This window comes from Coloeus monedula, assembly GCF_965178545.1.
Source record: "Coloeus monedula genome assembly, chromosome: 1".
Classification (NCBI taxonomy): domain Eukaryota; kingdom Metazoa; phylum Chordata; class Aves; order Passeriformes; family Corvidae; genus Coloeus; species Coloeus monedula.
In genome coordinates, this window is record NC_138781.1 from 8379806 (window position 1) to 8407012 (window position 27207).

General features: G+C 39.3%; 1 protein-coding gene across 2 annotated transcripts in view; it reads right to left on the bottom strand.

Annotated features, from left to right (window-relative positions):
• LMBR1 (limb development membrane protein 1) overlaps positions 1-18967 on the bottom strand; it is a 69145-nt gene extending 50178 nt beyond the window's left edge. Inside the window, exons 1-4 of one of the 2 annotated variants that reach the window (XM_082291864.1) lie at positions 18704-18967; positions 4697-4769; positions 2420-2459; positions 432-571 (exon numbers count right to left, since the gene is read on the bottom strand). In XM_082291864.1, the coding sequence (XP_082147990.1) occupies positions 432-571; positions 2420-2459; positions 4697-4769; positions 18704-18766 (316 nt within the window). In that variant the 5' untranslated portion in view covers positions 18767-18967. The remainder of the gene's footprint in view (positions 1-431; positions 572-2419; positions 2460-4696; positions 4770-18703) is intronic. The other variant, XM_082291865.1, reaches the window with a different exon arrangement.
• Between the last annotated feature and the right edge of the window lie 8240 nt (positions 18968-27207).

A 27207-nucleotide genomic window follows, 5' to 3' on the forward strand; every position in this document is an offset into this window, starting at 1 on the left:
CTAACAGCTGTATTTAACTATCCAGTCCAAGCTGCCCACAACTAGCAAGTTTCTTAAAACATGATTTTATTTTGAGAATAAATTTATAGGTATCATCATAAAGAGTAAGGCATATGAATCTTGCATTCACACATGAGGAAGAAGTCTGAACAGCATGTTTCAGGTTAGCTTGTAGTAGCTCTTATTTTACATTAATATTCAAAGCAGTGATTTTGGTTTAATTCCAGCAAGTCGGCATAATTCTTAAAAAAAGAACAGAACAGTTAAGACAGACTTTGGTCATACCTCACACAGCAGCAAAACCAACCAACCAATAGCACATTAACAATTAGCATCGTAAATGAAAGTAAATTATCAGTTTGAAAATAAGAACATATCTGTGCACGTATAACGAGGACATCCATTTTAATTACATTATGCTGAATACTAACCATGAATTAGTGAGCCATTTAACCACTGAATATAGTAGTTTTGTGGAAAAGAAAGCAGGATCTCATTGCTGATTATTGAGAAAGGTAGAAGCAGGACTGCACCAGCTGAAACTGCTAGAGTGAAGGTGCTCAAGAACAGCCTGAAATTTAAAGAAATGTACTATTGTTACCACCAACATGCTCTGAACAGCAGGAAAAAAAAGTCATTAAACTTCCTGTTAATCAGCATCTAAAGGCAACACATTCTTACATTGTAAATAGTCAGGAGAAACTGGGATTTCCAAAGCATCTGACTTCCAAAAAGCAAATTTAAAATATTTTACAGAACCCAGTATAAATAATTAGCTTTTACCACCTCCCATAATTAGTCTCTTGGCACATGTATGCATTCAATTCCAATGTAATACAAAGGTTAAACTACTGGTGTTTATTAAATATCTTTTCACAAGTCTCCTCTTTCAGTTTTAATTTCCCACACAGACACACACGTAAGAAAAAAGATTCAATTTCTATATTCTTAGTGAAAGTTTTAAAAGCAGAGCAACATTCTAACAACTGAAGTGAGTACAATTATACATAAATATTTTAACACCAAACTGAAAAAAAAGTTGGTTTTTTTCACAAAGTAGTTATTCAAGTTACCATCTCATAGCTGTAAAGTCGATATACAGAAATTATCAGAAATATTTAAAGTATTTAAGCTTATTCTTTTTAGATCCCAAATACAACTTAAACCACATGCCATCTTGTGGCACTAAAAAGAACTGTGTTCTTAAAAAAATAAGATCAACAAAACATTCTTACAGAATCTAATGCTGTAATAAAAGTAGAAGTAATTCTCAAATTGCATGACAAAATAATAAATAGAACATCCCTACAACAAGAGCATCTGTAAGCTGCTTACAGAAATCTTACTTTCTTAACAGTCTACAAATCCATTTTTCATTTACACAAAAGTTAACATAAAGAGTGACTAATTTTGTCTTTTAAGATATTCTTATATTATTGTTGTTGGCTTCTGAGATTTTTTCTTTCATTTAAGGATGTTTAAGTATTCCAAGCCAGAACTGTAAAACCTAACAAACTACAGCAAAGTACTACAGCAGTTTGGCCTTTTTTTCTCATCCCTCCACACCTCAAGTCCTGACAATTATGCCATGTGGAGAAAAATCTATCTACATATGTTTGAGAGTTACTGCTTCTAGGAAAATACCATGCACATTTACGGAACAAGAAACCTTAGGCTGAAAGAAAAGAGAACATTTTATATTTACAACAACACTTTTCTACGAGCTCTCCTTCCAAAGGGATGACAGCCCCACCAGGGAAGAGCCAAGAACACTGTAATACACAAGGAGTCAATCCACATTGTTCAGCCAATCACATAACTGACAGGGCAGCAACAGCCATGGAGGTTCTGTACATCTCGAGGCACATTCAAATAGGAGATATTAATATCTAGCTTTTCAAAGGAAGAGGATAAGGAGAGAGTTGCTGGCAGACCAGTAGGTCTGGCACATGCTTGTCTTCCACTTGTTACCCCCTCTGCAGCTTTTTCACAATGATCAGATAAGATGTCTTCTACAGAGGCAGTTAACTTTCTTCCCAGGATCCACTGCCTCCCTTGACAGGCCTTCCATCGACTGCTGTAGGAACTTACACCACCTTGCATCTGAACACCTACATTTTAGAGACCTAAATGCAGGTCTTGCACTCAATTCCACTGCTTGCATCAGGTCCTCATGCAATATTCTGGCCAACTTCATGCTTCCTGGGAAAACTACAGATGAAAAAAGCCCTAGACCAGACTTTGATAACACTTTTCATAACACAGGGCGCCAATTAACCAAATCATTTTCCCTCTAGCAATCTATTTAAAATACATTTGAATATTTAAAATAGACTCTTATTTATTTGGAAGCACAGAAGGTTACTACCATAACAATATATTCAGGAAAAGAAGTTCTGCCAAGAAGAGCTATACATACGATATTCTGTTAACGATGGCATCTTCATCCTCTTGCTCATCTGAAAATTAAATTACAGCAGGTTATACTCAATACTCACTTGTTTTTCCTCAGGCTAAAATGTATATCCATTGGAATAATTCTAATTTACAATTAAATTCAGACATACTGATACAATTTATGAGCATGAATAATTTAAGGAAGTTCCTTCCAAAAACGAATACTCACACCCCTTTTTTTTTTCTAGTCAAACTTTTTTCAATGTAACAGCAAAGTTATTTCTCTTTACTTAAGTATGCAGTTCAAAACTTCTTGGAGACCTCTTCCAGAGTGCTCTATGGCAAACATGCTTTCAGATTACTACAGCCATGGCTGCTGCTAGAAACTGTCCCTTTGGGCATCTCTGGAACCACAGAGAGCAGGCAAGCTACAGGAAAGTCTTAGAGTCCATACTAACTACTACTAGAGATCACTTTCAGTATTAATGTCTTTTTAAAACAAGAAAGTATACTCAGAACAATAATGATGACTACTCAATTGCTTCCCTTTACCTACCCCTCTTCCCAGCTCCTGAGGATTTGGGAGAGGGGAGGAAGGACAGGTGGTGTTATTCTTGTTACTTGTTTTGGATTTAAGATATAATTACTTCCTTCTGATACTTCAAATTTTAGACCATTTTTATTCACTTATTCCTCACTTAATACTTCACTAGAACAATCTTTTTGAAACAATATCAACATTTCACTCAGAGATGAATCACTAACACATCCTTTCACGCTTAACACCCTTCTCAAGGCGCATCAGTACACAAATGTAAGCATTTCTAAATTTAAAATAATGGAAGCATTTTTAAATAAAAATTTCTGAATTTAAAATAATTTTACACTCAGCATTCTAAAGTTTCCCCTATTTTCCATAGGAGATAGAATGCCTGACTTTATTTATTCTTAGATTTTAAAATAAATTTAAGTTCTTAAGAGTCATGCACACAGTTGAAATAAACACACAGCCAATAACATCATGCTATTTTGAAATTCTTCTGTGAACGGACATGGAGTTGTTGGTTTTTTTGATGGAAACCTCATGGTGTTTTGAAAGACTAAGTCAAGGTCTCTTATGAATCATTTTGGCTAAAGAGCTTCTTGGAGAAGCAGCGAACAATTTGTGCTGAAAGAGTTCCAGATGTCTTAACTCTTCAAACATTTCTCATCAGGAAGATCATAGCAGGCTACAAAGTGTGCCTAAGTACATGCTCACAAAGCTTTCATAAAGTCAGGACAGCTGCAGAGCAGTCCCTCTTCCTAGCTGAGGAGATCAACCGCCAAAAAAAGGCAATAAAAGTGTCTTTGCATCCAACAGTGTTTGCCAAACCAGTTTCCCCTTCCTGTTCTTCTCCATCTACAAATAGCAGCAGCTTTGTAGTGCCCAAAATACATATCAGGATCAGAAGATAGTATCTGTCTTACTTCCCATGTTTAAAGATATGTACCTTTCTTTTAAGGAATTAAATTCCATGAAATGTTTACTTTTTAAAACATTAATCTAACTGTGAAAGCATCTCTATCATAACACAGGTCACCACAGCTCAATACACAGTTTCCAATAAAGTTCAAAGCACCAAGATCACCATGCACAGGAATGTTTCTACAACCTATTATCAAGCACCAAGGTCCCAAATAAGCTGTCAAGAGTCTAAAATTCTGCAATTTTATACCGATTTTTATGCTATTTGTCTTTAGAAAAAATATCGAAGAAAATGACGGGGCTTCCTAAAGACTAGTTTCAGAATGGAAACTAGACCATGTTTCCAAAGGGAAAAAAAACAAGAGTACTATTTCAAGGTATTATCTAAACTTCAGTGGTGAACTCATAAGAAACAGGTTAAGACCACTGAAATAACTGTACCTGAGCAGAGCAGGACTTTTTGAAGAAATAATGCTACTTCTCTTCTGTAGCACTGGCAACCTTTCACTTTACCAGCAAAAGCTCAGAACCTGATTTTGCTGCTAAAACACAGCTGAAGATACTTATTCTGGAAAGGCTGATGTGAAAGGAGAACAGGATCTAAAGGCAAGGGAGGCAGAAGCATCTACTTGACATTAACCCCTTTCTTCCCTCTCAAAACAGTTAACACTTAGGCTGCCATACACAATCAGATCAATCCAGGCTGCCATAGACCAGTAGCCTAACAAACAGCTTTACTTCTTCCACTCCCCTTGTGGAGATGGAGAGGAAAAGAATCATCTATTTATTTGAAAAACAAAAATTATTTTTACATATTAAAATTTCTATGCTTACCTGCTTTCCTTTTGTATCTTGTGATTATAAAGTAGGAAACTATGTAGAGAACAGCAAACAGGAGAAAACAGATCTGGGGAAAAAAATTGCATTTATTAGGTCAGGAAGAAATGCCTGGATTATAAATAAACAGTAAATCTAGTCTCAACAATTTAAAATTTAATTCAGATCAACAAGAGTGCATTCTATGTAAATTCAAGTCATTTCAAGACTTATGTTTTATATCTTATTAACAGAAAGTTAAACACATAAGAACAGTTAGGTTAGAGAAACAGTTATTGCATCAATCATATGGCCAGCAAGTTTTACTCTAAAATTAAGGAAAAAGCCTTGTCTACAGCGTGATTTTTTGTTTGAGTGGAGTGGGCTGTTCTTTGAAGTTTGAATCCACTTGAGTTGTAAAAGATATCAGGCTTTGTATCTGCTTCACATGTATCCTTAAGGGGAATTGTATTTTATATAATGGGCTCTTGAGGATCCATTTTGAACTAAGCTGTCAACATGTGTGAAAAGAAACAAACATGTTTACTATGTGCATCCTGTCGTGAATCAAACAAATTCCAGGTGACAACACACACAAGAGAGACTCGTGCCTACAGTGGATGTCCAAGCATGAGCTCATCAAACATGATGTTTCCTTTAAAGTCAGAAACCATGGATACAACTTCCCTTCGCAGAAGGTTGGTGGTTTATTTAGGTCAGATGTACCTTCTGTCCACAGTGACTTGGATGAAGTTGTTTATAAGATTTAGCACTACAATTTCAATACTATAAGACCAAAACACCTACAAAAATGCTGGAAATCTTACGGGAAAGGAATTAAACAGCAGGAAAGTTTTAACCTTCCAAGCCTTTGTGGGGCAAAAAAAAATACCAAAAAAAAAAAATCCCCACACATTTTATTTGCTCCTGAATGAGGCATCAAGTGGCTCAACACTGCTTCCTTAATCCTGGGTGCTGATGCCTATTAAAAACATGAGTCAGACAGAAATGCAACAAGAAGGAAGCATGCCATTCTGTGTGGCAAAACTAATTCACTGGATAACAGCTGATCTATTTCTTTAATCAGTCATTTGTAGATTTGTTGCCTTTAAGAACTCACTGTCTTTAAAAAATCAAGAGCAGAAAGGCTACCTTAAGAGAAAGGGAAAAGTGAAAGTGAAGGTAGTGATGATAGCCTTGATAAATTGGCATCTAAACAACAATACCACATGCAAATCAGAGGGGAGAAGAAAGTATCAGGAAAGACAGACTTTCTAATACTGAAAAATATAAACTGAGTTATTTTTCTGCTGTAGTCAGATATTTTAGATTAAAAAAACCCAAGTGACTAAGCATGGCATTTGGGTGCCTCCCAGAAGGACAACAGTAAGTCTGAAAGTGGCAACCCAGCTCCTTCTCTGTGCAGGCAAAACACAGCAGCAACATGCAAAATACAGCCACTGAAAATCAGGTTTCATAACTAGATCTCTGAATTCCAACCTTTAATCTGAACTGAGTTTACCACTCCAACCTTCTTGAGGATGCCTCAAAGAAGATAAGGTTTTGATAAAGAATTCAGTCCTTTAAATAATTCTAAAGAATGTTATTAAGATTTAATAAAGAACATTTGGTCTATTTTTGAACGGGAAGAACAAAAGAAACTAAGAACAGCCTTGGGCTTTCAGAGTACTCTGACATAGCTCGTCCTGTCAGTATCAGAAAACGCAATGTTAGTGCTGAAAGAGAATCTGACTCTAAGCTTCCAGTTCCTCTGAAAACTAGACCAAGGCTACAGCAACAGACATCTAATTTTAGGCACTCACTTTTGAAAATCAGGTATCACATATACAGGGTAAGTAAGTGAATTCTTTAAAAATCTGTCAGATGCAAATAACATGGTGTAACCCGTGTAAAAGAAAAATATAGTTCAGCTCATTTTTGGTTTAATTCTATTTAAAACAAGAATCAAAATTACTGCAATCTTGTTTACATCTTCAAATAGAACATGTGGCCTTTATTCTATCCGTGACAGCAAGGTCACAATGAAAATGTGGGTCTGTACTTACAAGGTACCACTGAGATAACTGAGGTATTTTGAGGGCATGGCAGACAAAAGCTGTCCAGTAACACAAACTGTCAAATGCTGTATTTCTGGTTTTAGACAACAGCTACTCTGCAACCCAGCAATAAGGGGTAACTATGCATCCTGATGTAATTCTGCCTCTACTTCTGACAGATTTGAGAACAACTTTGTAAATGTTTGATAAAGTTGTTTATTATTGAAAATTCACAAAATTTTAAAATTACTGGCAAGAAAATAAGTAAATTCTTTTAAGTGAAATCTTTATGATCTTAACAAAAAAGAAGTCAAATTAAAAGTCCTTCATACTGACCAAAACAACTCAAACACCAAACTCAAAAATATTACTGCAGTCTCAATTTACACTCAGTGAAACCTCTGATTCTGAACTGTTTCTAACCATGCATTCTGAATAGCTTTCTAAAGGAAACAGCTCAAGTCAGCATCCCAACTATTTTTAGAGTGGAACTCAGTTAAGCTGGGGAAAAGGAATGTGTTGCCTCTAACAGCTGAAGAATAGGTTCCACTGTCCTGTCATGCTGCAACCTTGGGTTCTTATTCCTCATACTGCTGCTTCTTTTCAGGATATTTTTGTATTAGAAAAAAAAAGCCATCAGAACTTGTTCATATTTGCTGTAGTTTCAGTTTGTGTTTCTCAATAATGAGTGGCTGGGCTTGTATGCAGCACTCCAGGTATGATCTTACAGCTGTACGTAACAGCACTAAGCCCTTCTTGCTGCACTGTAAATGCTTCTCCACACTACCTGAGAATCACACTGGCAGTTCAGCATTATCCCCTGGTCACATCAGCACTGTCCTCCCCAATTGCTTACAGCAGAGTAGCTCTCAAGTTTCAGTAGAAACTTGGCTTTAGGGTTCAAGTTCCTCACTGCGTCTTTTCTTTTTTTTTTTTTTTTAAATCACACCTTGAAGTCACACTACATACAATCATCTGTCAATTCCATTTCTAATCACTTACTAAAAAAGCACAGGTAGTAATACTGAAATAGGGTGCTACTCACAAAACAACACGATACACAAAACTACACTGATACCTTCAGTAAAAAAACCAAAATTTAAAACAGCCTATATTCCGTAAATTCCATCTTTCTTTCAGAAAATTACTGTATGTGTCAGTATTGGAGGTAACACTGGAATACAATGTTAAGTCCAAATTATATTGCAAGTTGTTTCCAACCAAAAAGCAATGGTTTATGCCATCACCCATCCCTACAATTACAGCTGACAAAAATTAAGGATGCTGCAAATACAGCAAATCTAGGACAAGGTGTATTCCTCATATCCTCAAGTTCTCTGCAAGGAGATTTTCAGTGGAGCTCAAATGCAGCTCTTCTAGGTTTGACTTGGGGAGACAGTCAAGACACTGTGCAGAGAATGTACCCAACTGTGATGAATAAGGATTTCTGATGTACCCCACTTCACAAGAAATAAAGCTTTTCAATCTTAAAATGTATTTCCTTAAATTCCTTCCAAATTTGATGGACAAAGTAGTTGTGGATCTGTTGCCATAGTTAAACTGGGAAGCTACTTTAAACATACCTATGGTACATACTGACCTTACAGGGGAAATACATTCAGTCCATGTTTGACCAGATGGTTCAAAATGAAAAGGAAATTACGAGGAGCCCAAGAATTGTCTACGGTTATATCCATACAGTCAACCAAAGCAATTCTTAATAATTTTTAATGTCTTTGTGTGTGTGTCCTTTTCACTCAGTACCTGAAAACAAGACACATGGATTCTGTGCCACATCCAGGGGCTCCTTTCTAACAGATGGCACGTTAAGAAGCCTTCAAACCTCAAGCATGTAATTCATTTACATCTCTTCCCATGGACTAAATACAACCTCTGGTAGGACAAGCAAAAGAAACCTGTCTTCCCATGGAGCCCTTAATTTTCATTTGGGAAAGGAAGTGCCTTCTGTTCCTGCTTAGATTACACACCAGACACGCCAGGAGAGGCTGCTTATGGAGACACACTGCACTACATTCTTAGGTACCTTGTGTCCAACTCTCCCACAGTGTCACAGGTTTGGATCTCTCATCCAAAGTTATCCAAGCATGATCCACATCATACTTTTGGATCTGTACCACAGCTCCCAGCTCCTGGGAGAACGAAGCTGGAGATTACCTGCATACTGTATGTTTCTAAGGGGCCAGCACTGAAGGGCCTGGCATTAAACACAAGCAGTAACAGTTTGAACTAGGTCAAATTACCTTGTACTTATCCCACTGACAATTACTAAAGATCAGCTGGCACTAATTTGTCCTTGTGGACGATCTTTAAAACTCTGGCACTGAAATTCATGCCTCAGATTCATGCATCATGCATCATCTTCTGTTGCAAGTGTTAGTTACTTTCACGCTAAGAAAGACTATGTTCAAAATGTGTAAGATTCTTTTTCCCTTCTTACAAACAAGATTCAACCATCTTTTACAACTGCAATTTGTGTGTGTGCACATTAAAAGCTGCATTTTTATGTACAGGATTCTATTCATACAGCATGGGTTGTGAGGGAAGTACAGCTGTAGTTTACAGTAGGAAGAAAGCACACAGGTGCCTTGTCCAGTAATTGTTCCATAGCTCTCAGTCAGTGTGCCCTGGTAGCACGCACCTTAAAGAGCATCCCTGGCTGTATTACCTGAAGCAAAGCAAATAATCATGGGGAGTAACTATCTCTCTCCAAGCAGCATTCACCCTGTGACATGTAGTTGCTGTGTCTAGTTTTCAGCCACCAGTACAGGAAAGATGTTGGTAATTGCAGAAAGATGATCACCAGGATGGTCAGGAGGCTGGTGCAGACAGGCTGAAGGACCTCAGCATGTTCAGACTGAGGACAACAAGGCTTCAGGATGGCCTGACAGCAGCAAGGAACTACCACAGAGAGAAATCACAGACCTTAGTAATGTTCTTTAACCTAACACACTTCCAAGCACAAAACACAGGTTCAACACAGGTTCATTTCCACTTGAAAAGCATCAAAGCAGATAAGTGATTGTTTCCTCCAACTTGACTGCATACTAGCATTTAGAACAGAGAAAATCTGGAGGAGTAAAACAGACAAGCAGCAAACAGCATTTTACTATGCCATGTGTGAAATGAAAGATCAAGAAGCTCTGAACAGTAGCTCCAAAGAGTAAGGGAAGAAAGGAAGTAACTTTAAAATGAAGTGGCTGCGCCAGTATTTAAAAAAAAAAGTTACTGCTATTACATCCACAAGCATTTATATACAAATTATACACAAAAAACTGCTATGGATGTAATAAAGAACATCTCCACTTCTAGCTATTACTTTACAGAATTTGTCCTTTTCCCTAAGGAGAAAAAACAGCACAGAGAAAAGAGAAGGCAGAGATCCCTCTGGGTAATATCACCATGTAGAATATGTCTATTTACATGTTTAAGTGTTGAAAATGAAACAGTCAGTATTTTGCCTGTGATTACTATCTACAGAAAATAATAGTGTTACACTTCTGGATTTAATTTCTGTAATATAAAGCAACGAACACAGCATTTTACATCCGTCTCTTACTGCTCTAACGCTGCTCAAGTATTTCAATGTGCATTAAAATACCACACGGCAACCAAAAAGCTTCCTCCTACTGTCCCACTTGGCAACTGCTTCTGTTTACTCATGGAAAAGATGGCAGGAATAAACAGCCAAAAAAATACAGGTGGAGACAACCAGTTCTGCTTGGTCTATTTCTAATAACTCAATTATCCCAGACATCTAAAAAGCAAACAAGGCATTCCACCTGCTTTGGATGTGTCAACAGTAAGTGACCTACAACCAACTAAGCACACCACAGAAAACTAAAAATTGTAACTAGGCCCTCAGTTTGACCTTGGCATTCATTGTATCATCTGCTCTGGAAATTTCATTTTTCTCAAATGAGACATTAACTCTGCACTCTGTGGTTAGATTAAGCTCACTCTAAACCAGCCAGCGTTATACACTTGGCATGACACACTAAATTTAATCTTATGAGAAAATATCAAATATGTCCTATGACTACAGATTAATTTTTTTCATTAACACTGCCCTCCATTCTTATGATTCCCCCCATGTATGGTCTCTTCTCAGGACTCCTCCCTGGCTTAAAACATTTGCAAGAGATTGACCCACTTTTTTTTGTTGGTTCCTAAGTCATGAAGAAATTATAAGTGGTTTGGAGGCAGGTGCCCAGACTTGATCATCCAGACAAAACATCCAGGATCCAACAGAAAGTACGAAACATTCAAAAATATATTCTGTGTTCTAGAAATTCTGCTGAAGATAAAAACCAGCTTCTACAGCCCTTCAGTCAAGAACGTTTTTCAGCATTAGTGCAAGATTTAAAAACATTCTCTAGATTTAACACCAGCAGCACCAACCCAGACCATGCTAACATTCTGTCCCTGAATGAAGGCATTGTTCAACACTGGAAAGTCAGGTTATAATAATCGGTTATATTAAAACTCCAGAGTCATACCATTAAAAATTCATTTCTGAAAAAATAACCTTAAAAGTCTCATTAATAGAGACTTGGTAAACAATTTATTTGTTTTAAGACAGATTTTTTGACTAATACTAGTTTTCGGGGCAAGATGCAGAAGATCTTAGAAGACTGAGCTAATAAACTTTCTCATCATAATACAAAAATACTCTTCCTTGTCTTCTCACACATTTATCCTGGAGCATTTTTAAGTGGCACCCCTACTCCCAAAACACAAACATATTTAAACTGCAACACCTGTATGTTTTCATAATTCTCACCAATTATGCAGACTCTCTACTGGATATAAGTTACCACAGTCTGAAACTCAGTAAATATTTTAGACATGTTCCTATTGTCAAATTCAACTAAAACTCATCAGCATCAATTTTTCCTATAAATACATCAAAAATAGAAATTACAGTTAGATAATGGAAAAAATGGGATACCCAAGGCCTAAACAGGCATGATAAATCAACAGTAAAACTAAAGCACCATGTTTTGATGACAATTGTGAAGCTTATCCTGGAAACCACACAAGAAGGTAAAGGGAGGAAAAAGCATCACATTGCTTCTATCCTCTGTACATTACCCAGCCATATGCAGAGTTTGATGCCATCAATACACACACAACATTAGGAGCACACATGATTTGGAAACAGAGGAACTGAAACCTAGTTCTGTATTTTCCAGTTAATCAAATTTTTCAAAAATTATCCAAGTGTTCAAATATTAAAACAGTACAAAGCACAGGGCTCTCTCTTGGAACCATGTTGATGGTAGTTAGAAACAACTTTTAACATACCCAGCTAATCAAAAAACTAGAAACCTCTGTGTGAGAAGCAGCTGAGCGACACAATTATACATGAATATTCAACACCCAGCTGACAAAACGGCAACATGAGTTTTGAAACCATCATTATGAGAGTCAATTGGATCCCAAAGAGCACAGGTCAAAGCTGCTGAAAGCGTGAAGCAACCTCCCCTGTCACATGAATGGCTAATCAGGGGGTTAGAGCAGCAGACTGTTCCAGGTCATCTCTACCTGGCTCTATGCTCACTCTGCAGAGTGATGCAACAACCAAGGCTGTTTGTCATTAGATGCATAAAAACACAAACTCCAGCCATGATTTCCAAAGTCTCTCCTCTTCCTGTGTTGTAAGTGGTATAAATTTTTGCACATGTTTGTTCCTAAGAAGGCAGTGCCCCAAGTCATTTGACAGCACATGGTTACATGAAAGAGTCAGTGGTTTTCAAGGTAAAGGGGAGAGCAGAGCGCGGGAGTAGAGAGTGATGCAGAAGTTAAGACTTTCTCAACAAGAGTTATCACTGCCCTCCTAAATGAGGATAAATATCAATTTAAATATGGAAGGCTGAAAGACAGGAAAGGAGAAAGCACTTCAGTTTACAAGAAAGAAAGAAAAAAAAAAAAAACACTTGCACAATCTTCAAATACAAGCAGGAAACTTATAATGAATGGAATGTTTTCTTTAGTCTTCCTTAACCCAAAATTCCATCTACTTCAACAGAACTGAACTCTGAATTTCTTATCATAGTGTCACTGGCAACATGCTTCAGATTCTCTCTCCTCTCTGACTTTACCACCATCTCCTCTGCTGCTCTGCTCACCTCTTCACCCATTTCTCAACCCTCCTCAACGTCTCTGAAAACACCTATTTCCAAACTAACAAACTCAGTAACACTCAGCAACCGCCTCACAGCAAAGGCTGAGTTGTTATTACAACCCTCCCATCTCCCAGTTACACCCTGCCATCTTATCCAGTCCCTCTACTCCATGCCCAGCCACCCAAACAAAACCCAAGAGGGATATGCTTGGTTTTGGTCATATAATGAAAAGTTGGTTTTGTTTGCTGTCAGTTCTTTTGCTTTTTATTAGATTTTCTCAAAATTAATTATACCTTAATACAAATTTTTCTTAAACATATGTCTGCACCCTCCATAATGTGTGTTGCCCTTCTGGTCAACTGCTCCTCCAAAGAAACACACCAGTAACTCAGAAGAAATTATTTTAAACTGCAATTAATTGCAAATTTTTACACTTCAGCCTCTCATGTTCATTTTAAGTAAACAGAAATAGTGGAACTCTCCAAAAGCTGTTTCTGTTTAGGGAATAAGTATCCCTCTCCATTCGTCTATGCCAAGTATTTTGAGATGCCTATTGATTCCAGATGGATCCACAGCGCTGATCCCCAGGACCAACAGCCAGAACATGATTCATCACTTCTTGAAGTTCAGTACAGCACCCATGTTTACAAGTAAAGGTATCATTTTAAGATGACAGAATTATGCCAACATTTTATATATTTAATTATGTTAAATGTGCACCAATCATTCAGCTTTATGTCTCACATCACTAGTACAAATACTCCTTCATTCAGTTACAAATCTTTCCCAAAATATTTAAAAGAAAAACTGAAAAGAAGCAATACTGAGAAACCTAGGCAAATTTATTTTCTGAAATACAAGAAGCCATTTAAGATATAAAGCAGTTCTCAAGTTTTCAGTGTTGGTGAAAAGAATTGAAAGGCATTTTTTTAATACAAGATAAACTTGCATAAGCATTCAAACAAAAACATTTCAGTATGTTGTAAGTTTGTTTTCACAAATCCCCCACGCTTCTAATCAGCACTTTCTTCCTGGCCCACTGTCAGAATATCATCACTGCTGGCAGAAAAAAAGGTCTGTGAAGATCAGGTTTTTTAGGAAGTAGAACTCGTCACAAACAAGAGCCCACTACCAACAGAAGTCAAATGCTCAAACCAGCTCCCTCATTTTACAGCCTTATAGAGGACAAATGCCAGCAGCAGCCATGGTGAATTAAGAGAAGAAATAGAGAAACTAAGCTTCTCAGAATATTTAGCATCGGAAGGCTGCACCCCTGAAAACATTTAGTCCTTCAAATGGAAGTGTATAATATTTAACATAAAACTCCATAATACACCAGTTTCAGTATCTGTCTGAACGTGCATGAAACACTTAAAAGTTTTAATATCACTTTTGTATTTGAATTTGTTCTACCAGGGCTGATTTTTTCGTTACATATTTAATATAGTAAACTTATTTCCAAATACACTATGTTCATTCTTAAGCTTCCTGTCTAATAGTTCTATGGTTCTAATAATAGAACCTAGAAGTAGATAATAATAATAGAACCTAGTAGTTCTACTGTGCTCTTCCACAGTTTTCCCCACACTACAAATGCAAGCACAGAGTATTTATTTTGCTAAGGAACCCTCATAACCAAGTGTATATGTATATTTTTACAAACTCAAAATCTGACATTTAAGTGGAAGAATAAGGAAAATGTAGCTTTAACTTTTAAAAATACAAGCTAATACTGCAGAACAGAAGACTCAAATCAGAAAAAAAAAGGAAGAAGACAATATTCTAAAAAGTGAACCCAGGGGACCACAAACAGACTGAACCATTGCACTTGCTCCATTTACATTTGCAATAAACTGTTCACAACAATACCAGAGGAACATGGAACACTTTCTTAACAGACATATTAATAACAGGACACAAGGGAAAAGCAGTTCCCTAGAAGCTCGAATATCTTCCATGGATGTGAAAGATCTCACCAAACTATAAATTAATCTAAAGGACCAAGAAGGGCAAATGAACAGAATATTGTCCTGCGTTTACAGCTCTTTCATACAAGTACTGATGAAGTACAGAACACAAACCCTTTCCTGTATTTTGCAATCAACTAAAACTGCTTTTCAGAAAGATGTCCCTTTTAGCCAGAACTGATGATCGCTCTGGCTTTGTTGAAGTCAAGGATCTCACTGACTTCAAGCAAACTCATGGCTATGCCATGTCTCTTACACTGGGTCACCAGTTCACAGTGTCAACATTTACTTCATTGCATCCGAATTTTAAAGTTCAGACAAGTCTCAATCTGGTTGTTTTCCAGAACTGTTCGAATCAACAAATCCTCTATAGAGCAGATTAATGTTTGAAGAGCCATGCCTAACTAGGGAGTTAACCATGTTCTAGTTGCACAGATCATCCTCATGAAGTAACAAAATCCAAGGCAGACAATTTTGTTGCAAACAGGCACCCTCTTGAAAAACAGGTGCCATACACACTCCAAATGAGGTCAAGAGTAAACAGTCCTGAGTTAAATTAAGCATTAAAGCACTGAGTCACCTCAAAAGCAGATGAAGGATGTATTTTTTAAAAAACAATCTTTTACTACCCTTGCTCAATCTATAAACATGTGTCAAAAATATTTGTCTTTTGAAGGCGGAATTAGCAGAAGTTGGCACCTGCAGAAAGAGACAGGCACCACCAGCAAAAGGATAACAAGCCTTGAATTTTTTTTATGTTACACAACTTTATGGAAAACTTTGTAGCTTGCCAGTTCAGAGAATAGATGAAACAGAAATAAAGCATTACACTGAAGCTAAACTCAGTGTGCCCTTAGGATTCCATCAGAAAGCACAATATAGAAATTCTGTACGTATTCAAAGAAAATTTGAAAGAGAAAAGTGAAAAGGATTTTCTTTTCAACAACATTAGCTTACTTTGATTTCTCTTCTCTCATGAATGTATCATTTTAGCTTCCAGTAAAAACTGTGCCACACAACTAGCTCCTCAAAGATATTTCTAACAGACAACATAAATTTCTCTTGTTCCTAACAGGCATAGAGAGGTTTCCTCTACTGTAATATTCCACAGTAGACTGGAATGGTTTGGGTTGGAAGGGACTTTAAATATCATCTGGTTCCAAACCCCAGCCAAGGGATACCTTCCACTAGAGCAGGTAGCTCAAAGCCCCATCCAAGCTGGCCTTGAACACTGCCAGGGAATCGGGCATCCACATCTTCTCCGGGCGACTGTGCCAGTGCCTCACCACCCTCACAATAAACTATTTTTCCTAATATCTAATCTAAACCTACCCTATCCCAATTTAAAGCCATTACCTCTTGTAACATCAAATGCTTCTATTAACTGCTCCACTGCCCCCAGCCCACCTGCAGCTGGAATCAAGTTTTTATCCATGTGTCAGAGTGGAATATGCTCCCTGCTCCAGCTGAGGGGCTGATGATTACGCCCACTAGCCACACAACAACTGTCAATTTGCATATTTTAAGGAATTCTATTCACCATATAACTTCATGAGCAGCAAGAGCAGGAACAGTAAGGAGAGGATGTTAACATAATTGCACATGCAAGCAACACATTCTGTGTGCTCCAGCATGCTCAGACTAACCACAAATGCACTCATACTTGCAATATTCTGCAGCTGTGCAGGACCCACAGGAGACTGCATACTCAGCTGGGGATGGCAACATTTTATGCAGTCATAAAACCCTGTGGCGTTCCAACCCAAATTGAAGACAAAATCATAACTGTACCGGGGTATGATTTAAAAGGCAACATAGTTATTATTCCCACTGATTAAACAATAACAAAGGTGGCCTGTGATCAGTGTTAAGATCAAAGTAAAGTTTCAAGAGCAAGAATATTCTGCTTCCACTGTCCAAACAAAACAACACTGCACCTCTAAAATACGAGTTACTGATGTCCTATGTGATTTCTCACATGACTACACCAATAGGAAGACCTACCAATTGCTCTAGAGGGGCTGAAGAAGTCCCTCTAACTTTAGAGGAGTACCTACAGTACAGATGAGCTAGTTCTTTAAGAATTTAATAGACTTCACTATTTGTAACAGTACCCAGAGAGGCTGCATACAGCCATTCCTTCAGACTCAAAAATCTGTGTTTCCTACTGAATGAAATCACAAGATGTAGCATCTGATTTATCAGAACAAGACTCTGGTAAAAATAAGTAGGAGATAATTAGCACACAATGAAATACAAATGGAAAAACAGACATGAGGGAAAAGAGAGAAGATTTGTACATACTTTCATGTCTTCATACCACAAAGGTGATTAAGATGATACTTAGAGCCTTCTTTACAAAGAAGTATTTTACTTTTTGTGCTCCTCCACTAGTCATGGCTCCCAGGACATACATTACATCCATGCCCAAAGAAGAGACATTCCAAAATATCTCCTAAAGTAACTGTTCTCCTCATACAGGCTTGTTTTGCACTCTTCAGAGACAAACATCCCAGAAATAGAATACTTCACCACAAGAAAGGTCTTAACATAGATTCATAAAATACAGAAGAGGAATTAACACATTCCAAGCAAGTCTCTGCTATCAAGTGACCTAGCCATAGCCCTACATAAACTGGTTAACAGCAGTATTTTAGAGTCTCCCAATAAGGCTGAAAAATACTTAAAGCTAAATTATGAAATCTTATTTTAATTCAAGAAATCCTTTTTCCCCCCAAATAACAGAGATGGCAAAGAAAACACGATTCCCCATCTGAGCTGGGACAGCACGTCTACAACACTGCATGTCTCCCATGTACAGCATGTATTTCCTTCCTGGAATTGAAGTAGGAGAGACATGAGCTCCATCAAAACACCTCCATCAGCTTTGAATAGTCCTGAAAACAATTACGAGGCTGTCAGAAAGGAAACTGCAACTGCTCTGTCTGCACGCAGGGTGTAGTGCTGCACTTGCCAACGGAGGGCTGAGGGAGACAGGATAGCACAGGCACTGCCATGTGCTCCACTGAGAGAGCACGGCACATGAGGGGTCAGGGAAAACATGCACTGCATACACACAGCACTGCAAACAGCCCAACAAGGCAGGAGAATTCCAGTATGACAAGCGATACCATGAAATCCCATGCACACCTGATGGAACAGGGCTGCACCTGAGGGCTGAGGTGTTCAAAGAATCCCACAATGGGTCACAGTGGGTCACCCCAGAGCACATAGCAAAGGAGTGCATCCAGGAGTTCTTGACTGCCTCCAGTAAGGGAGGTTCCACAGCCTCCCTGGACAATCTGTTTCAGTGCACGGTCACCTGCACAGTAAAGAAGTTCTTCCTCATGTTCAGCTGGAGCTTCCTGTGCATCAGTTTCTGCCCACTGCCTCATCTCCTGGTGGCTGGCACTACCGAGCAGAGCCTGATCCATCCTCTTGGCAGCTCCCCTTTAGATACCTATACACATTAATGATGACCGCTCTCAGTCATCTCTTAGGAAGCGGAGCACTGCTCACGAGGTTGTTGCACTGGTATCTGTTCCGAGATCACTCCCATGGAGCACACCGATGCCCTGCATGCATACACAGCATCTCCATCTTTCGCTGAAGGCACGAGGAAAACCCTCCAGGGGGTTCAGCGCTGGGATCCTCCAGCTCTCGTGGCACCTCAGAGAAGGTGCACGCACCTCTCTGCCCACCCGGGAGAGGCCCCCGAGTTCCTCCGGGCACTGGGGCGAGGGGCAGGCAAGGACAGCGGGAGGGAGCGGGACAAGCCGCCGGTGCCCGGGGACAGGGCTGGGACGGAGAGCAGTGACAGGTCAGAGAGGGTCCGCGGGGCACGGCGGCACCTACCGTGTACTCCCGCACTTGGCTGTGGAAGTTCTGCTCCCGGATCGTCACCTCGTCCGCTTCCATCCTTCATAGTACCGCGGCCCCCGCGAGCAATGGCGGCCGCCGCCGCGCCTGCTCCTGCCCCGCCGGCAACGAGCGGGGCACCATGGCCGGATGCAGCCCGGCTGCTCCCCCGGACCCCGGCAGAGGCTGAGGGGCCCCGGCTCCGCCGCTCTGTCCCCGTCCGGCGGGCGCGGAGGAGGAGGAGGAGGAGGAAGGGCGGGAAGCGCCGCCTCAGCTCCTCCTGCTGCGTCACCGCGCAGCGACCCCGGCAGGGGCGGGGAAGGGTGGGGGCGGGGTCGGGCGGGGGCGTGGCTTAGCCCCAGCGCAGGGCGCGCGGAGGCGCCGAAGGGGGCGGGGCTAAGGGAAGGCGGGGGGAGGGAGGGGGCGCGGCCGTGGCGGGGCGGGACCGGGGCGGGCCTGGAGGAGGCGGGGGCGGGGCTCGGGACCGGGGACGGGCGGGGATGGTTTCACCGGCAAGGGTGGTTCACAGAATCACGGAATCGTTTAGGCAGGAAAGACCTCCGAGATCATCGAGTCCAACCTATGACCGAACACCACCACGTGAACTAGACTGCGGCACTAAGTACCATGTCGTCTTTCCTTATACACTCCCAGGAACGGTGACTCCACCACCTCCCTGGGCAGCCCATTGCAATGTCGAATCGCTCTTTCAGTGAAGAATTTCCTCCTAATGTCCAAGCTGAACTTCCCGTGGTGCACCTTAAGACTGTGTCCTCCCATCCTGTCGGAAACAAGTCAGCTGTTTGTGCCCGTGTGGGGACCGGCAGGGACAGAGAGCCCCTCTGTGACCTGGGGGACAGGGAGCGGGGGCCGTGGGAGAAGGGACAGTCTGAACGGGGGGCAGTGGTTCCCCTCCTGGAGGGGAGCAGGGCGGGAAGCAGTGGTTGCCATGAGAAGAGCTGCAGCCCAGGGCCCTGCAGGGAGCTCCCCAGTGAGGGCAGTCGGCAGAGCAGTCTGGACCCCGGGGGTCACCCGCAAGAGTCACCCGGAGCAGCGCACGGAGCCCCTCAGAGACGGGTATGGACAGGGGTTCAGCCACCACTGTCATTGAACCCGTGAGGGCAACATGAGAGAGTGGGGGATGTTCGGCTCTAGTTGATCCTCCTGAAACTCAACCATGTAAACGCAACAGAATTTCTGGTTTGAAAGACTGTATTTAAAACTTCAGTCACAACTTGTGTTCCACTTGCCTGGAGCAGGTTTCTGCCTTTGAGTGATTTCTGCTTTGTTGGTTTTTGCCCAAGTGCTGTGGAGAGAAGGCACAATCTCGTCATTTTTCCCTGTTCCCTCTACACACACGGGCAATCTTCTTTGTTTCTGAGTTTGCAAGTAGATCAATTGTCTAAATATCCACAGAAGACTATTAATCTAGGACACACTATAAATTATAGATTGTGGTTTAGCAAATGAAACCCTTATTTCAATCCAAATATGTATCATTAGTTGAAAGAAGTTTCAAAAATAAGGATCATCATTTTCTGCTTATTTACAACTGTTGATACGTTATACATGTTGTCAATGCCAATTATAATTCCGATTATATTCATTCCCCAGCATCTGGCCCATTTTCTTGGTTAAAAGCAAATAGTAAAGGATTTATGAAATTTTAGAGTTAGAAAAAGTAATCTTTGACTGATGTATTTCTTGTAGTCCTGAATGGATGCAGAGCATCCTGCAGCTTCAGAATGGCCACAGTTCCACTCTTGTTCTTTTGATACTTGTGAAGATAAAGGTAAGGTATTTGCAGGCACAATCACACCCTGCATGTGACAGGCCAGAAATGTCCCCACGCTCTCTCCTCTTGAAGCTCAGGGAGGGAGATTTCAGGCGTTCACTGAGGCTGTAGGAACAGAATACCATTAAAAGTAGAGTTGAAGGAGCAGGGAGCACAGTCTTTGAGCGCCTTCTTGGGGAAAACTGTCCTACTTTACAGCTCTTTTCTGCACAGCACTTGATTCTGTCTGACAGAAAATATTATTACTTCTCTGGGGTTTTTTTCTTTGCCTATTCCCATTTATCTTCAATCTCGTTTTCTTCTTCAGATGCTGAAAGTGGTGAAAGCATCCCTAGTTTCCAAGATGAATTTGACATAGAATTAGGCTTCTAGTTGAAGCCTAGTTCTAATTTTGACTAGAATAAGGCTAATGCTGTTCTCTGCTCAGGAGCTGGTCCAGACTGAACAGTGTAACTGAAGGCGAGGTTATAGGTAAACACAATATCTTTTATTATAACAAAAACAGCTGCCAAGAGCAGACAACTGTCTGGTATGTGCAAACCTGACCCCAGGGAAACCAAATTCTCTTAGAGCTGCCTATAGAAATACTGGTACAGAACAGACAGGATCCCAACTTTCATCATCTTATATAAAAGACTCACACAATAAATGACAATGGTATTGTAGCCAGGCTGTTAGGAACCCAGTGTTAGGCCTTCACGGTATTTGTGATGAAGAGAGAAATGCTGTCACCATAACAAACCCACTCTAAGAACTAGGGAGACCAGATGGCCCAATCAAAGAGGAAAAACAGGAACAACCAGAGATTCAGCCAGCAGTCCAAGCCTGAGGTGAGGGTTAGTTCCTGAGCTACCTGGGAAATGACTCATACACTGTCAAGGAACAGCATTTCAAGCATTTCTAACTTTATCTGCAGACATATTAAACACTGGAAGATTGCAAGGAAAATTAACTGTATTTTTGTAGCTTATAGAAATTAAAATTAAGATTTAGAAGACCTGAAGCTGCCACTTCCATTTGGGCAATATGTGTTCCTTTTAATCTACTGAATTTGAAGTAAGGAAACCTTACTTGAAACCTAAGGAGGAGATATAGTACATAATTTGTCTCATACTGTGGACTGTCAAGTTCTTTCTTCCAGTTCTAGCAGATGAATCATCAGAAACATGATACACATTTATATTTGCTGAAAAGGCAGGGAAGGGGTGGAAATAGCTTTGATCCTTTCGTGGGCAGAAGCTACTGCTCGTTTCTGAGGTATCTACATCACAAAGGAAGGTCAGAGTAGCCACCACAGCAAAATCTATTTATACCAAAGGAAACTCAGTCTAAAGTAGGCAGCTTTTGCAAACTGATGAGAAGGCTGACAGATGCATGCACTGATCTGATGGGAGTACAAAAGTAATAGTTTGAAGTATACTAGATGCAAAACTACCAAAGCAAGTCTGAGGTACTTTGCACCAGAGAGTGGTTAAAAGACTTCTAGATGTTTTGCACCCATATCCCAGACAAAACAAGACAGTGCTGGAGGGACTGTCCTCAGCTGTTCTTAGGACCTCCTCAGTAACCCTAAGGGACCTGGTGTCGGTGTAAGCTATGTGTGATTTAGGTGTAAATAGAAAACTTTCTCATACTGGTAATGGACAGATACGCGCACACAAAAGCAATAACAAAAACTGGCCTTCTTTTAAATTTACATTTGGTGGTGCCTAACCCCTCAGCATAAAAGTTGAGAAGATTTATGAGATTTTGCTCAGTTTATTGCTTTTCAGCATAGTTTTAACACCATTTTTCAGCTCCAGGATGACCCAGTAAGTATCTGTACCCCGAATCCCCAAGGAGGGTTTTATGTGCACAGGGTTACCTCTGAGATTTTCCAGAAAAAAAAGTTGGGATATTCAAGCTAATAAAATTCATTCAAATTGTCAAAGATGGAAGTTTTTAAAGTTGGAACTGTTTCTCTAGGAAGGTTTCCTCAGAATTTGCCAATGGATTTTAAAGCACTCTTTAACTGTAAATGCAAAATTGGCACCATGCCTTTAAATCTAAATTTATCTCATAGCATTTGAATAGGTGATACTTGCTTTTCAAATCATTCTTCAGCCAAATGCAGCTTGGACTAAACAGAAAATAGGAAGTTATTCTCTCAGTTAGTATGACTACTTACATACTTATATTCAAGATATTACCTAAGAATTGGCCAGATTGAAGCCCAAAGCCCACTATAATATGGTGCCAAGAAGGACCACTGACTTTAAAGAGAATTTGGGGTAAACATATGCCACAGATGACACCCAGCACTTTATAGTCAAAAGCCAATTACAGAAGACAAAAAGAAAGATTCAAAAGTTAAAGTATCTTGATAATGGTATAAAAGAAACATTATGCTATCATAATTATGTACATTAAGTTTATTTATTGGGCAATTTTTTCAGTGTCTTATATTTGGTAAGCTAAAACACAGCAAGAATTGCATTATAACTTTAGAAATCCAGCTCAATCAGTCTTGGATCTGGATTCAACTTAAAACATTGCTGGCTGACATTTCATTTCTATTCATAACTTATACTTTTTATTTTTTTGCTTTTTTTAGAACAAAAAAGTGGGGGGTTTTTTGGTTCCAAATACTTCCAGCCTATATTTTCATTGCATCAACCCAGTAACAATAGCTCCCCAGCTAAATGCTGTAGTATAGCACAATATATATTTTTAATTTTTTTAAACATCCAAGGGGAAGAAATTTAAATTAAAAATTACAATGTTGGCACGAAAAGACAAAGGCTATAAACTACTTCAGTATAGACCCACATAGGTATGTTCTGAATTTTATATATATATAGTAATAAATGTATTGATGAATATCTACTCCCTCCAAAAAGAAGAAAAAAGCACAATCAAAGTATTACAATCTTGAACAAGCTTTTAAAACTAACATTTTAGTAAAAATCTGCACTACTTCTAACTTAAAGCTTGGTCCACCTGTAAAAAGTTTAGTGAGATTGCTTTCAATAACAAGGAACTGGATTTGGTAATGAACAAAACCCCTTCTAATCCTTAAGTTTCCTTCACTGATAGGAGCCTAGAGTCAGAAAACCTGCAGAGTTTATTACAGTCAGAGACATAAACGCTGCAGGAGTTGAGTGCTGTCAGGTAAAGGAAGCATAAGTCACATCATGAAGCTAGAACAGTTTCTCTTGCATATCTAGGCAGCATGAAGTGACTGAAAGTTCGTTTTGCTTCCATTCACCTTTAATGGGTCTTTCATGCACCACGGGGAGTATTCAAAGCAGTCCTCAAAACAAAACAAAACTCACACCACATTGCAGCTTAAATTTTATTAAGAATAAAATGAAAGGAAATATTCAAGGATATGCAGCTGCATCTCTAAGTCAAAGTACACCTGCTATGTAGATATGAACAAGGCCAGGGTCATCTGTTCCATGCTGTGCACCCATGGCTGTTTGGGCTGATTCTTCAAGTAGGTATTTATTGGTAAAATGGCTGCCTGGGTCAATACTGTTACAGAAGAACCAAAGAATTAAATCAACCAAAAAAAAAAAAAAAAGTGTCCTTTTCACCAGTCTATGTCTGTTTTGAGCCCAGAAATTAGTGTTAGACTCAATCAGCCTCTGAGAGGGGTTCAGCTAGAGCAGATGGATGAAAACAGTGAAAATGCATTACTTCTCCTTATGGTGTGCTCAGTATTAAATTCCTGCTAATCACAATTCTCCTCAAAATCTCCTTTTCAACTGCTTAAAAAGATTTACTCTAAGTAAATTTACCCTTTAAAGATTTCTCTCAACCATGAACTCTTTTTTTTTCTTTCATCCCTGAATTGTCTCCAAACTTTTAACATACTTATTAAAAAGCAGACACAAAAACTGAAAGCAGTATTCTAGGCTCAGTTTCAGCAATCCTATGACCAGATGTAAAATCACCTTCTTATTTTATGCTCTTTGTTACAGACCATTTAATCATTACAGAGGAAAACAGCACACAGATTCAGAGGTGAAAAACATGATTACTTCCCAGAAGTAAATGGAATGTGCAATTGAAGACACTTGTATCTACTCCTGTCCTCCTTCTATCAGAGGCCTGGCTGTAGGTAAAAGGCTGCCTTGTGGTTTTGATTGCCATGTCCACTTCCTTCCTTACAGAGACTAAAGCCAATTTTAGGGACATTTTAATCCAAATGCTATAGCAATCATTTCCTTGACATAGAAAATAGTGGCTACCTCTGAACTTCACTCATACCAACCAGCAGCAATCTGTAATTTTTATTCTGAATCATTGCTCTCCAGGTACAGCCCTTGTTTTGCATAAAGGACTGAAGCCCCTTGCTCCTGGTGCATTCATGGGCTCTTGACTGAATTCAAGCCTCCTTTGTTTTCTGCTTCCCAAACATTTCAGATTGCTCTGTATGATTAGCTCATCCTTGTCATTTACCACTCCTATTTCCAGTATTTGCCAGCATTTTTGTGTTATCTGCCAGTAGCATTAGCAGTGATTTGTCGACCAGAGTAAGTACATCCTTTAAAAAAATGTCATTACCATCTCTCTGGGGTTCATTTAATCAAAATAAGTTTTTCTTATTTTTTTTTCTCATCTTTGGAAAGTTCCTGATGTACTAAGTACATAAAATAATTATTTTACTGGTTGAAAGTGTTATGTTTGCCCATATGTAATACAAGCTTGCCAATATCATGTGTTGGTTACATAGCAACACCATAATGGGATTAAAAGAGTTATTCGACGGCAAAGTCAATATCATTTGTGTTAGCAAATAATCATTAGAAGCTTTAATGTTGTTTTACCACTGGCTGAATAATAGCACCAAATGTGTTTCTGAAACCAAAGTGTCACAAACAATTCTTCTGTTCTTCAAGAAGAGATGCTCTCTTCACTCCTGTGCTTTTTCTTCATCTGTTTAGTTCCTACTCTTGAAGTGCCCACATGGTCCCATTTTCAATGACCCCAGGCCCTGCTGCACTTCGGTTTGTTGTGTTCATGGCACTACATTGCATCTACACAACTCAGAACACGGGCTGCACGCTCTCACCTGTCACCACCCCGTGCTTTCCCCACAAGCTCTGTTGATCATTTACCTTGTTACTTTACGATGTTTCTCTGTGCTTTCAGAATATTCTCCTTTAATTTGTGGGCCAGTCAACATCTTGCATTAGACATCTGAGTCTGCCAATCTACTATTGATTCTAAAAGATGTGATCATGCATTAGCCGCATTATAAATGACAAAATTGCAAATACCCACCCATATGATCAGTTCCTGACTACTTAACATGGCTGTAATCATCGTCCTTTAAAAAAAATTAAATCATTAATCTGCTGGGCCATCTGTGCTTACTCTGAACTATCCTCAAGCTATTTTTTGTTAGTTACATAGTTTTGAGAAATGGAATTTTACTATTTTTGGAGAAGATAGGTTGCACTGTGAAATCCTTAAACAATAATAAAAAAAAAGGTATTAGTTAAATAATTTTACTTTTTTCTCTCTAAATTCAGCATCTGACTCATCATGACTAAGATTCTTGTGCTGTTAAATACCACACGGAAGGCATTTCAAAAATCTATCCAGTATTAACTACAACCGTTTTTCAGTCTGGGTGACAAAAATCACATTGTATAAATTTAGTCTTTGAAAGTAAGCCATGCACCTTTTATGAAGGACTTTTATCCAAAATGCTAGAAATTTTAAAGGAAATTAATCATCTTAATTTCTTAAATTAATAGGTACAAGATTTATTCTTAAATCATGGATACTCCTTTCTAATTAAATTCAAATGTGTTTAATGCATCTCAAGAGTGTTAAGATAATAAGTAGTCCTTTTCTGGAACTTAACATCCTCGATCCCTGTCAATAATTATATTGGGTGACTAATAAAATATGATGCCAGGCATTTTTTATATCTTTATCTTCCTCCTCTGTCTCATTAGCAAAATGAATAGGTTTGCTCCACAGGCACCACCTAATCTGGAGAATTCAATGTTGTTCAAGGACAGAGCAAATAAATTTCAGCAGGTATTCCTCCTGCAACAGTCATATATAAAATGCACTTTTACAGCATCTGCCAGTTGCCCATTGCTGTATAAGACTACTGCCATTGTAAAAGCCACCAAAGGTTGGAAGACCAAAAAGGTCTGTCAGGTGTGATCTCCTGATTAGGAGAACGTTATGCAGTTATCCCATCAAAGACTACACTCCTCATAGAGCTCCAGTGTCCAGTAATTGATCCACAGAAGACATGGCAGTGGTCTATCAGAAAATGCTGACACCAAGAGAGCAAGTTATTTTATAATATAAGACAAAACTTCTTTTCAGAAACTGGACTCAGCTCTAGAGGCCTTTTAACAAAAATCATGCCATTAATGGGAAATTAGCTAATTTGTTCTTGAGAGTTTAATTTCCTTTCTCAAGTAGACATTACATTACGGTAATTACACCTGCAAGTAAGAAAAAAAAAAAATGGCAGGATCCTCAGTCCCTGGGATGATATATAGTTCTCTGGCCCTCATATGAAAGCAAAAGCCATCTCTAGTCACTTGGGTATATCTAAGTATTTGAATGGAGGAGTCCAGGGATTTCATACTAACTCAAAGGTGGGAGGACAGAACAAGGAATAGGTTGTGATTCATCCAACTCTTTAAAATATTTTCATCTTTCTAATTTTAGGTCCTGTAAGCCATAC